This window comes from Heloderma suspectum, chromosome 3 (assembly GCF_057233095.1).
Source record: "Heloderma suspectum isolate Gila_16-S chromosome 3, 16-S_ref, whole genome shotgun sequence".
In the NCBI taxonomy this organism is placed as follows: Eukaryota; Metazoa; Chordata; class Lepidosauria; order Squamata; family Helodermatidae; genus Heloderma; species Heloderma suspectum.
The window spans coordinates 93978365-93991196 of record NC_139460.1 but is presented as its reverse complement, the minus strand read 5'-3'; the positions used below and the strand labels follow the sequence as shown (position 1 = coordinate 93991196).

Sequence of the window (12832 nt, the reverse complement as noted above, 5' to 3'; positions counted from 1 at the left end):
GGTGTAATCCCAGAATGGCAGGCATATTGAAGATCCCTTGTACAACATGGGAAGCTAAGGGATGGATCACATCCGTCAGCTCTCTTTGCAGCAGAGGTTTCACCTCTGGTAGTTTTAGAGTGATTGTGTGGGTTCTTGGTTAAGAAGGAGGATTGCTAGAGATTAGGATATCTATCTAGTTTCCCACCTGACAGGGATAGTAGGAAGATGTATACCAGTAGGAGGTATCTTAGTATCACACTGTGGATTCCTGGGCAGTGGACCCTTATTAGATTTCTTCTGCTCCCTGAAGCAAAGGTGTGAGTCTGTGCACCTATTAATTGTTTTGGTCTGGTCCCACTTATTCAGACATAGTAGTCAGTATAGTTCTATTTAGATATAGATGGATGGATGGATAGATAGATTCTAGACCTATTTAATGTGAGTGACCTGGTGGCATCTCCTCATAAGAGCAGAGAGAGTGATTAAATTTCATCACCTGTCTTAGGCTCAAGAAGTCTAAGCTCATTGATCTTCAGGAACAAAGAAAAATCCTTACACTTCCCAGCAAACGCATCTTTCATATCAGATATAAAAACTATTATGTGTTTTAACATCCTATCAGCAGAATTTAGTCTTCTGGTTCTTCAAAGCAACATGTCCATACTTTCATTTTTACCATATATTGTGCAAGGTCAGATATTTATAGAGGGTTTGAAAACTTAACACTTGTAGCATAAACCATTTGGAGGCAGGAAGCAAACCAGAAGCTCAGTATTGGAAGGATTGTTGTCCCAGAGGCCAAGAGAGATACATTGTTTTACTCAAATAATGTGTGTCTCTTCTTTTCTCCACCCACCCTCCACCACACATCTCAGCACTGCTTCTGCTATTCTGTTCCACATTGCCTATGTGGTAATGTAGACCTCTTAGTTTATTACCTATATAATGTAAGTGATGCCAGATCTAGGACTAAGCTTTGTATGGGGGTTTAGAGATGCTGTGATTTTTCTTTTCTAATTTCGCACGCTACTACAACTTAGTTTTGTCTCCTTTCTGTGTCCAACAGGTGGAGGTCTTCAATTTGCTTTATGTCACAAATGAGAGTAATTCTCGGAAAACCTATGTTGTACATTGCCTAGACTGTGCACGAAAGATAAGTGGGAACCTGGAAAACTTTGTGGTGCTAGAACAGTACAAAATGGAGGAACTGATGCAAATCTATGACCAGTTTACATTAGTAAGTAAAGTTGTTTTTGTGAGGAAGAGATATGTCACAACATAAGAATACTTTGATTATATTGGTTGAGCTAGACTTGTGCAACTATATGTTCTACTTTTCAAGGGAAAAAGCATGCTCTGTAGGCAGTCATGTATACAATGTAATTATAACTTCAGGCAATAGATAAAAAGCTGCGAAGTATATTATTTTACAAGTAAATCATACTTTTCCAGGGTAGTACGGATTTATTACATTTATTTACTACTAAGCAGAAGATTGCAGAGCAGATATAGCTGTGCCAGGTTATCTGATGCCCAGATATTCTCTTCCTGCAAAGCAAGTGGGTTCCTTCAGTGCCCACCTGATGAGGCATCAGACAAGCTAAGCCAAAGACAGCCATAGTGCCCATGGCTCCTCTGCTTATCTCTTCCTTACACTGTGAAATTGTAGCTGATCAGCAAATGGCATTGAGGGGGGCAGGGCAGGGCAGGCAGAGAGGTCAGAAAAAGATTGCAAGATTGCAGAGGTAAAAGAACAAGGAGATGAATGTAGGACTATTGAGCTGAGGCTCCAGAAGTTCTTAGCCATGCCTTGTAGGGAACTCTGCTCACTAGGATTACTTCTCCTCCTGGTCACAGTCAGGGGTATCCTCCAATTAAGTCTGTCTTGGGGAGAACAGTTTCCCCATTGCCCAGACTGACTGTGTCTGTTTCCAACAACTTGCCTCATGTTCACAGTAAAGAGACTTACATGTTTTATATGGTTGTTTTTAAAGACATAAAAGATGCTTTAGTGGTTTATTTTGTATGGGTTTATCCCTCCCTGCAGGGCAGGTTTAGGAAGGGATATGAGGGGTTCTGTCTTGAAGCCAACCTTCTCTCCCCACATTAGAAGGAGACAGGCCTGACTGCAGTTGTGCCATAATGCTTCTGTGTCAAAATTTGGGGACACCCTCAACTACCACCCCAAATCAGGGTAGCTGGGGCCCACTCAAAGTGGCCCATTTGTTGGACTCGAGCTTGCTCACACCTTTCAGCAACCAGAACAGTTCATTTCATCCAGGGTTCCTGAGTCATTTTGAAGTAAGTCCTCAAATAGAATCCAGTGCAGAAGACACTTCCCAGTTGGTAAACCTGGAGCCTTCATGCCCAAGCTCAGCAGCTTTAATAATCACTCACCCTTCAGTGGGGGAGAGATAAGTAACTCTACGAAGTCTTTGAGAGGGATCCAAATTCTGCCCCCTTTCCTGGCTGGACCCTCCAGCCTTTCTTGAGGTTGTGGTGAAAAAATGTGCAAGGGAGACCCAGAAGGCCCTGAAATGGTTGTTCTTCCCCACAAAAGGAGGAAGGGGAAATCCTGACGCTACATTCATTTGAAATATAAAGCCAAGTCTAGATTCCACAGCATAGATCGTAACCTCACATGGAGGACATAGCTATTCTTTAGAAAGAAGTGCCAGTTTTGTTGCTTCTCATTCTTGGCTCTCAAATGTAAGAAACCATCTACTGACCCAGAGCCCGGTGCCAGCAGCAAAATGACAGATCCTCTCAGTCCATCTTAGGCAAAATGGAGTTGGCACCTCTGTCCAAAAGTGCCTCCCCTTAGATGCTTCCATTAATCTGACCCTTGGTGTGCACGCACACACCACATAGACAGCAAGGGGCTGACTCTGAAGATTCCCTCTCCTTGAGTAAGGAGGAAGGAGAAGTCTTTGAGGATGAGGTGCAACCTGTAGAACTAGATAAGGGCAGTCTGTTTGCCACCAAATGCCATGTGAGACTCCTAACAAAACCCATGAAATCTCTTCAGCTAGCACTAGTCATCAAAGATCCTAAGCCTTTCTCAGTCCTGCAGCTCAAGGGCTCACCTCAATATTCCCTCAGGTTCTGCACCCAGGGGACACAGAGGTGCTCTTCCTGGAGTGTTTTCTTCAGGGAAGAGTGGGATAACTAACCATGGCCAACTGCCCAAGTTATTTGATCAATAAATAATATTCTTTGCCTCGGGAGATTCTGGGATACCTAAATATCCCGTTACTTGATGCAGCGCTGACCTCTAACATAGTTCTTCCCAGCTGAGGGTATCAGCCTACTTACTGATCTTCAGTATTCCTATGTAAAGCTATTGAAGTCTCACAGCTTTCAGAGACTCAGTTATTCTTATATTTCCCAGAGTGGTACTTATGCGAGCTGAAAAACTAACTGCTTCCACTTAGCCCAAGACACGAATGATGTTCTCTGATGGCTGATCTTCCCGTGGATTCCTTCTAGACCATGATCCAGTTCAATAGTTCTTTCAGTGGCACGTAAAGAAACACACATCCGGGTAAAAAAAATGCTGACCAGTCTTTCTAAGCTAGCTATCTAGTAGTGTTAAGGGTTCAAAAGGATCCATGCCTGCGTGGAACAACAACAAACCAATTTCCTTTTCCAGTCAGTCCTGTTTGAGACAATTTACCTCAGCTTCTACCATTTTCAAGGAACAAAGAAGACTATTATATGACATCAAGTTGACAAACTTCCTTTTTCATCAGGAATTGACTGATAAAGTTAATCAGAACCTGGCATCAGGTGACTTGGTGTCACAGGATGTGGGTGATTGCCGCGACCTTAAATGGCTTCAAATGGGGAATAGACAATTCATGGAGGATGGATCTATTAAGGATGTTTATATACAACCTTGAGGCAGTATACCTCTTCCTGGGAAGCAGTAATAACCAACCCTATAGGTGGCATTTCCTCTCCCCAGCACTGCCACCACATATGGGGAAACTGCTCCTTCACTGGGCAGTCCCACCTATAGGGTTTGTTATTTATAGCAAATGCTTATATTTCAGGGCCTAAGAAACTCTCTGCCACCATAGCTCAGGGTTCCATAAGCTGACGTTTTTCCGCTGCCACCACTTCATTTAGAATACTTTAAAACCTCATAGTAGCTGGTATAAGAAGCTTAGGCATGAGATGGGCACCAGCACTAGAGACGAGATAAACTATTAAACAAATAATTTATTAAAGGAATATTTCGTACATAAGGGATTACTAATACTTATTTTGTGGTTTTCCAAAGACTGCTTAGGGACGATTCTTTAGGACTCAAGAGACACTGTTGCTGCTACAAGCCTCTTATTGACTTCTTTCACCTCAAGCCAGATTCCCTAAACCTCCACCCCAGCCAAATGCACTCACAACCAGGTCCAGCTTCTGGATACAGTCTTTCTCTGACATCAAAGCCCCTTCTATTGTGCTGCAGGCTGCTTAGACAATTTTATCTGAGTTTTTTACTGCCTCCTTATGTAACCATCTTCTGGCAAGAACTTAGGGCAGCCTCCTGGCATAACATAGCCACCTGCTCCTGATCTTCACCAGCCACATATGGTTATCCCACAGAGAAAGAATAGCTTAATATTCAGGCCTTAGCTATTAACTTTTTCCTAGTCCTTCTAAAGCACCACACACCAAGCAGCAAACCTCCGTCCTCATTCTCCACAGACTAATTCCCAACTGTCAACTGTCATACCTTAACTGCCACTTCCCAGCCATTCTTTTCCACCTAGGTAGAATCCCCACCTACCTGAATTTATTTTACCTGATCCAGGCCTCATCTAACAATATTCAAAGCAATTGTCTCTTCCGCCTTCAGAATGTCACTAAGCAACTACTACACAGGCCTTTGACAGCAACAAAACAAGACCTCAGGATTATTCAGATACACTGTAGCCTCGCAGATGCCACACAAAGTAAACATTACATAATAACAGTTATATACAGGGCATTTCTTCATAACTTCCCAGGAACATCTGGTTGGTCACTGTGGGAAATAGGATGCTGTACTAGATGGACTTTCCTTCTGATCCAGCAGGTCTCTTCTTACGGTCCTACACATGGTTTCTGGAAACCATGCCGCATTGTTATACTTTGGAGCTTAAGAGGCTCCTTGTAAACGGTTTTTGGACATCAGGGTCATCAAACCAATTTCTGTATCCTAGGGGTGTATTTGGCATATATTTAATCCTCTTAACAGTCCAAAAGAAAAATGAGGTGGTATGCCCCATTTTGGACAAGAAGCTGAAAATTGCATTTGGAAAACCATAGTTCCTTCTTTCAGCCATTCAAAAAGGAAGACGTGCTGGCTTTCATCAGTTTCATATAGGCAAATCTTCATGTTCCAATTTGGCTGAATCATCAGTGGTTCCTCAGGTTTGCCTAAAGCCACAAATTCTGTTAGTATCTAGCTCTGCCAATCAGGCTTTCTTCAGCCCCTGTGTCTTCATGAAGGCCCCAGTGGTTCACCTCAGAGTGAAGGGCATCACAGTTCTTCCATACTTGGATGATTGTTGTTGTGTATTCATTCAGTCGCTTCTGACTCTTCGTGACTTCATGGACCAGCCCACGCCAGAGCTTCCTGTCGGCCGTTGCCACCCCCAGATCCCCCAAGATCGAGTTCATCACCTCCAGAATATCGTCCATCCATCTTGCTCTTGGTCGGCCCCTCTTCCTTTTGCCTTCCATTTTCCCTAGCATCAGCATCTTCTCCGGGGTATCCTGTCTTCTCATGATGTGGCCAGAGTACTTCAGTTTTGCCTTTAATATCCTTCCCTCAAGTGAGCAGTCTGGCTTTATTTCCTGGAGGATGGACTGGTTTGATCTTCTTGCAGTCCAAGGCACTCTCAGAATTTTCCTCCAACACCACAGTTCAAAAGCATCTATCTTCCTTCGCTCAGCCTTCCTTATGGTCCAGCTCTCGCAGCCATAGGTTACTACGGGAAATACCACTGCTTGGTTAAATTGCTGTCCAAGAGTTAGGTAGTAGCTGATGTGAAATGCAGGCTGCAGTGGTTGGAAAACCATGGATTTGTAGTAAGGAGGAACAAGAACATGTGCTCATCAACCCAGAAGCGGGAACGTCTAGGAGTTCTCCACATGATTTTGAATAGGATTTTTTTTGTCACCTAAGAGGTAAAGTGGGAACTTGCAGGTATCTTCAGAAATAGTATATCAAGAGCATGCACTAACTATTTTACTGGGTTTGATGGCATCCTGCCAGGTTCCATACCTGGCCATTACAGTTCTTTTCTGCCCTTTTATGAGGATGTGCCACAGTCCCAGCAGAGACTCAACAAGCTAGCACTTTAGTTTTGGACTGTCTTCCACAGGTTCCAGGAAAGGATGCCCCATAGGGATCCCACCTCAGGTTCTCATCGCAACAGAAGTGAGACTCTGGATTAGAACCCATTGCCAAGAGTAGGTTCAAGGGACCTAGTCAAAGGAGCAGTATCTTAAGCATCAGTTGACTGGAATTAAGGATAATTAAACTGTACTTCTCCCAGCTCATTTCAGGGATTAACATGTAATTGTTCACTTGGACAACATGCCTGCCAGAGCCTCAGTGCTCCATAGGGAATCCAGCAAGATGCTGTCATGGGCAGAGGCATCTGGCATTGTTGTCAGAGTGCTACAGAAGATATTTGGGTAGAATTGATATTGGTGATATCTTACTGACCCAGGAAGATCTGGTTTCTGCCATGATCACCATGTCATTGCAGCCAGCCTGAAGACTGCAGTATAAGAGGACCTTCTGATTCTGGGCGCCATCCAATACTTGCATCGAGAGACATTTCATCTAATTGCCTGGAGGTCGAGTGCCAGCCAACTAGAAAAAGGATGTGCTTTTTACTTGACCAAACCCTCTAAAAGGGCCTCAGCTGATAGGGTCTATGATTTCACCTGAAGAGCTTTCATCACCTGGTGCCAGGAATGGAGCAAGGATTTGCTAGCTGCTTCTGTTTCAGAGATTCCAGGATGTTTACAATCAGGAATGGAAAAGAGACACTGCACCAGTACTCTGAGACTTCCAGTGCTTTGGCATCTTACCTGAAAGATGGGACAGCAATTAATTTCAGAACAGTTTCTGGCAGTTCCTAATTAACCCACTTGCACTATACAGGATTTTAACACCATTCTCTCTGATGAAGCCCCCTTTGAACCTCTTGTATCTATTACATTGAAAGAGCTCAACTTGAGGACTTTCATCTTTCCAGTGGTCATAATACCTTCTCACGGGGGCCAGACTAGACATGATATTAAATGCATCTTTGCATCCAACATGCACTTTTTTAAAAATGCAAACAGGAGCTACTGGGAGGCTGATAATTATTGGGATCACAGCTGACAGGAAGGAAGAATTTAACTCTTTCTCCCCTGCTACAGTCCCGACAAAAACTGAACCTGCTATTTATGGTGGCAGGAAATCCTCCATTGATGTTGTCCTCTCTTTCTTTTTTCTTGGCTCTTAAGTTATGCATTCAGTTAAGGCACAATTCTATGCAAGTGTAGACAGAGAAAAGGCCTACAACTCCCAGCATTCCCTAGCGAGCATGGCTGGCTGGGGCATGCTGAGAGTTGTAGGCCTTTTTCTGTCTAAACTTGCATAGAGTTGTGCCCTTAGTGTGTTAAGTTACTCTATTAGTTTGGAGAATACTTGTAGTCGAACACTGCACAGGCATAGGCTGGGTTTTTAGGGAGCGCCTTCTCTCAGAGGCACACTTAATGGAGGAGGATCCTGTCTGGTCAGGAGGAAGGGCAGTCCTAGTGAACAGACTATCCTATGTCCACCAGGAAGAAGAGGACATTTTCAGGTAAGGAAAAATGCCTATTTCTGCCATTTATCACTTAGAAATACCATCCACTGTGACTTGCTGATGCAAAAGGCACAGTCCATATGGAATGTGACCATGCTTGTCTTGAATAACTCTTATGTATCAATAAAGGCTGGTTCATACATCACTGTAGTGTATTCTAGCATATACATTAAGCATGTGGAAGGATTTGACCTTACTTTCACAATGTCTAGAATTTAACGTGAATCAAGGTCTACACAATTGTTCCCATAACAAGCTCCACCGATTCAGTCCAGATTCCCTTTTTATAGCAGGCAGACAGTGTGAGTGGGGCTCCTGTTCATATACAGAAAAAGGTTCCACTGGGGTGGGATGAGGGATGAGCCATTATAATCTACTATATGTAGAACATGCAAATCGGGGTTAAGCATGAAACAGTCCTAAGAGAGCTGGGAAGTGTGTGAGTTTAAAGCAGACTCTAATAGGGTGTTTTAAATAAAGGAACCTTTGTTTTAGAATTTACTCTCTCTGTTTCTGCTTGAGTTTGCCGACTTTCTCACATACAGATCCTAAATTAACTAATTTAAATACTCAAATAATACAGTGATATGTTTGATAGAAAAAAGAGTAAGCATAGCTGTTACACGGGGGAGGTGGAGAGAATCTGTTGAATTTTTAATCTTATGTTCAGGGTTCCTAAGTTATAAAGTCTAAATTTGTGGATGGAAAGCAAACAAGCATTGGAGACAAGTTGGGAGAAACAGGCAGCTTCCTAGCCTTACTTTGGCTCAGCTTGGTAAGGTCTTGAAATAACATAGATAGGAAGATAACACTGAGATGAAATAACAACCCTATGTTGATTCTGGTTGGAAGGTTAATATAAACACTAGGGCCAAGATCCTAAGTTGCTCCTCCATTCGCAAAACAACCCTTCCAGCCCTGCTCCATCTGTAGTCCTCTGTACCATATCCCACACTGTTTCAAAGGGTCCACCAACTTCCAGGAAGAGATTTTCAAGGAGTGCAAGAAGCTGCAGGGGGGGACAGGAAGCCCCATTTTGTAAATGTGGGCTCTGTTCTATTGACAGAAGGCAAGTTAGGAACCAAGACAATGGGCTGGTTTGCGCAGTCGCTGCAGCCCACTGAGGCTTATTTAAGCCACGATGGGTTGCAGCACATGCCAGCAGCTATTTTGAATATTCGAGCTGCAGCAGGCAGGCACTGTGGCATATCATGTCATCTAAACTTGGCGAGGGTGGGTTGTCGGCCTGGTTAACAAATCACCCACAATCCATGGGTTGTTTTAGGGTTGTGGGTGATTTGTTAACCACACCAACAACCCACCCCCACCAGGTTGAGATGACACGATAAACCATCGCAACTGCTTTCCACGGCTTGAATATTCAAAATGGCCACCAGCACACACCACAACCCACCATGGTTTAAATAAGCCATGGTGGGCTGCAGTGATTGTGTGAACCAGCTCAATGTGTGATTATTAGATTTTGAAGTGGGTGTCTTCAAGGGACCTGAGGAGTAAAGAAGGCAAGCTGAGGTTTGTCAATAAGAATGGGGGGGGGGGGGTTAAATAATTTCCTGTGATCAGATGCAGAGTGTTAAGAAAATGCATACTGTAGCAGCATCAAGAATATGTAAAGAAACCACAAATGAGTCAGTTTACTTCCAGTCAACAGCAACATCTGTGGACACTGGACACTGGATCTCCTTTCTGAAGATATGCACCATAAGTATCAATGTTTAAAGGGTAATGTGATATGTTTTCTCTTTTTTCAGGCACCTCCATTGCCATCATCTTCATCTTGACATTTTTCCAAGGACATTTACATAAAAACTTTTCTGATATTCAGGAAGTGACCCAGTTCTGCACCACTGATTTTTGTAGCGATCCCATAAGGCTGCTGGCTGAAAGCTGTGTCTATGCAACCTTCCAAGTGCGGAGTGTCAACCAACTGGACAGGAGAGAGCACAGCTCCTACTCCAGAATTTAAAATATAGAAAGCTCATTCAGCTGAATTTTAAAAATAAATTCCACGTTTTGTATATATCTGACAAAACTGGCAACATTATACAGACTACTGACTTGAAGACCACCTCTTTTGTATTTCTCTGTTTCTGGGCTGATGAATTGGTTTCATCTATTTCCCCCCACCCCCTTCAGAGTTTTTTCTTGGAAAAGTACTAGCGTAGCTGGTCATTTCTTTGTAAGGTAGTTAGAATTTTAAGTCTTTCTTTGGGCTACACTTTTTTTTAATGTGAAAGGCTAGGTGATACTTTTTTTTACTGCTTTTATGTTATTCTGTCTTGTTTTGAAACCATGATGGTTACTTTTTGTTTCCTAAATAAAATTTTAAAAAATTAACAGCCAAGTCACAAAGATAAATGGGTTGCACATAGACTAAAGAATAAACTTCAGATTTGTGATTTTGTTTCTAATCTTGATGTAAATTTACACTATTTATAAATACATATTTATTGCTTGAAAATATTTGTGAATGGAATGCTGTTATTTTTTCCAGATTACCTGCCATTGAAATTTTAAGGAGTTCTGTAATTTCAAACACTACTCCTATTACATTTTCTATATGTAAATAAAACTGCTTAGCATTGTACAGAAACTTTTATTAAAATTGTTTAATGTTTAAAGTTTTTGTATTGTTTGAGTTTTAAAAAGAATTTATGTACATTGCCCCGTTTTTGTTGATTTTTTGAATCTGGTTATATATATATTTTATATATACTCTTGTGCGTGTGTATATATAATATATATAGAAAACTGAGTATAAATATATGTATAAAGAATTAGAGCCTAAATTTTTCTCGTTTTTAAGTTTTACATCTATGGTAGATTTGAGGTGTCTACTGTAAAGTATTGCTTACAAAAGTATGATTATTTTTTAAAAAATATATATGGTATGTATCCTCAAGATATGATATGTCCTTCAGACTGGTTTATTGTTAAATTGCACTTCTTGCAATTACAGACAAATAGCTGATGCCAAATTATAGTAGTAAGAAATAAGAAATAACTTAGCTAACAGCTCCAAAAAAAGTATATCATTTTAATAGGATTTTGAAGTTGAAATTTAGACACCTTGAAATTTAGCAAGGAATGATAAAGGAAATAGTTTTGATGAAAGTGGTATCTTAGAACACAACCAAAACAAGATTTGTACATTCCAGTTTTTAGCAAGCGTATGGCTTTTTTTGGCAAGCGTATGACTGCATTGTCTTAAGTACAAATCATGCTATATTTCTGCTTATTTTGTAATTCAAATTCATTGATAAATTTTTTAAGCATTAGAGTCCTTTAGGAGGTCTTATTTGTTTGAAGTTTAAAGTTAATTATAGCATTTCATTTTATTAAGTTGCTCCCATACTTTCTCAACTGTTACATGGAAAGATATTAAATCTAAAATCCAAGATCTTGATTCATCCTAGTGGATTAGTTTACTGATTCATCAAATTCTGCATTGAGTAAACGGCTAATTGTAACTTCCGTAGGTGTGGTATTATGTTTCATGTTGCTGAAACAAGGCATCAAAATTTGTTCCATTAACAGTTTTTAAATTGTGCAGGGAAGTGTTTCTCCTCAGCAGAGTGTGAAAGGGAAAAAGTTATCCTAAGACCAGAATTTGATTGAAAACTGGAGTTAAAATATGTGAATATTTCAGATACGATAATGCTAGTACTAAGCTAGAACATAGAAAATTAGAAAATAGAACTGAAGGCCATGGGCACCTGTCCTGTCCTGCACTCCAATCACCCCCAAGTACATCTGTTGGAACTATTCACTAATCAGATTGAAAGTTCACAGCAGGTGGAGGAGGTAGGGCAGCTTACTTCCGGATGTCCAAGAGCAGTACTATTATCTTGAGAGGGAAGAATTCTTACTATTCTAGTACTTAATTTTTCAGAACCAACAAGGGAGTGATCCAGTGCCCAAGTGGCTGTTCTGTATATCATAAGAAAGAGGGCATTGTACCTCAGTGTTGAAGTCCCCACACATGAGCTTATCCCTTTCAGTGGGGAAATATCCCTTTTCCCATGTAGAGCTTTCGTGATGCACTCTTGTAGCCATTTGACCTAAGTGTCCAGGGAGGATTTTCTGAAAAGCAAAGGAGGACCTCTGTAGGGTCCTGACTTGTTGGTGAGGTGAGAGAAGGTCACACTAGACCTAGAATTTGTCTGCTGTTCCCCTTACTCTACTTTCCCCCTTACTGAAGTACTAACTTCAGCAGTTGTAAAACAGAGTTCCTTTGTGGGATGGCGGAATGGGACAGCCCACCTTCTGAAACCAGTTGGCGTTTTCAAATAAAATTCAGTAGACTCAAGACAGTAAACCAATAGGGCCTGCACTATTGTTTCTAGCACCATATTCACAGGCAACCTCCATGGGCTGCTTGACAGAAAGAAGGTCTTTAGGATAGAACAGTGCTGTCAATTAGATCTACGCAGTACTCTGTAGAAGCAAAACAAAGAAGTGTACAAGAACCGTGAATCACAGTCTGATTGATATGCTTCACTCCTTTAAACATAAAACCAGAAGCACCTGTGAGGTTGACGTTTAGTGATTTTTTTGCCTGCACATAATGCTTGCTAGGGATGAAATATCTGTAGAACGTGTTGAGTCAGAAGCCCCGTATCACCCTGGTCTACAGAAAATAAAGAACATCAAGCACCTTCACTTGAGTTGGCCATACGCAGGTACAGGTGACATTCCAAAATGCAAGAGCTTTCTATATTGTATAAATGTAGATGGTTTGTATGGTACCTGGAGTGTGAATTAGACCACCTCGGAATATGTGGGTTGTACTAGGTAGTTCTGCTTATATTCCAGGCCTTCAAGTTGACCTCCCACAGAGCCTGGTAGAAGATCAGCTTCCAGATTAGAAGCACCCCATTCACAGGCAGCCTCCAAGGCCTATCTGCTTAAAAAGACTAACTATTTGAGGACCTTGTGACCTGGACTTTACAGTAACAGAAAGACATATGGCC

The 12832-nt window shown here is 41.6% G+C and overlaps 1 protein-coding gene across 2 annotated transcripts in view; it reads left to right on the top strand.

Annotated features, from left to right (window-relative positions):
- KDM6A (lysine demethylase 6A) overlaps positions 1 to 11327 on the top strand; it is a 170591-nt gene extending 159264 nt beyond the window's left edge. For both annotated transcript variants that reach the window (XM_084843887.1, XM_084843886.1), the window contains 2 exons: positions 1049 to 1219; positions 9611 to 11327. In XM_084843887.1, coding sequence (XP_084700013.1) covers positions 1049 to 1219; positions 9611 to 9640 — 201 coding nt within the window. In that variant the 3' untranslated portion in view covers positions 9641 to 11327. The remainder of the gene's footprint in view (positions 1 to 1048; positions 1220 to 9610) is intronic.
- Positions 11328 to 12832: the final 1505 nt, after the last annotated feature.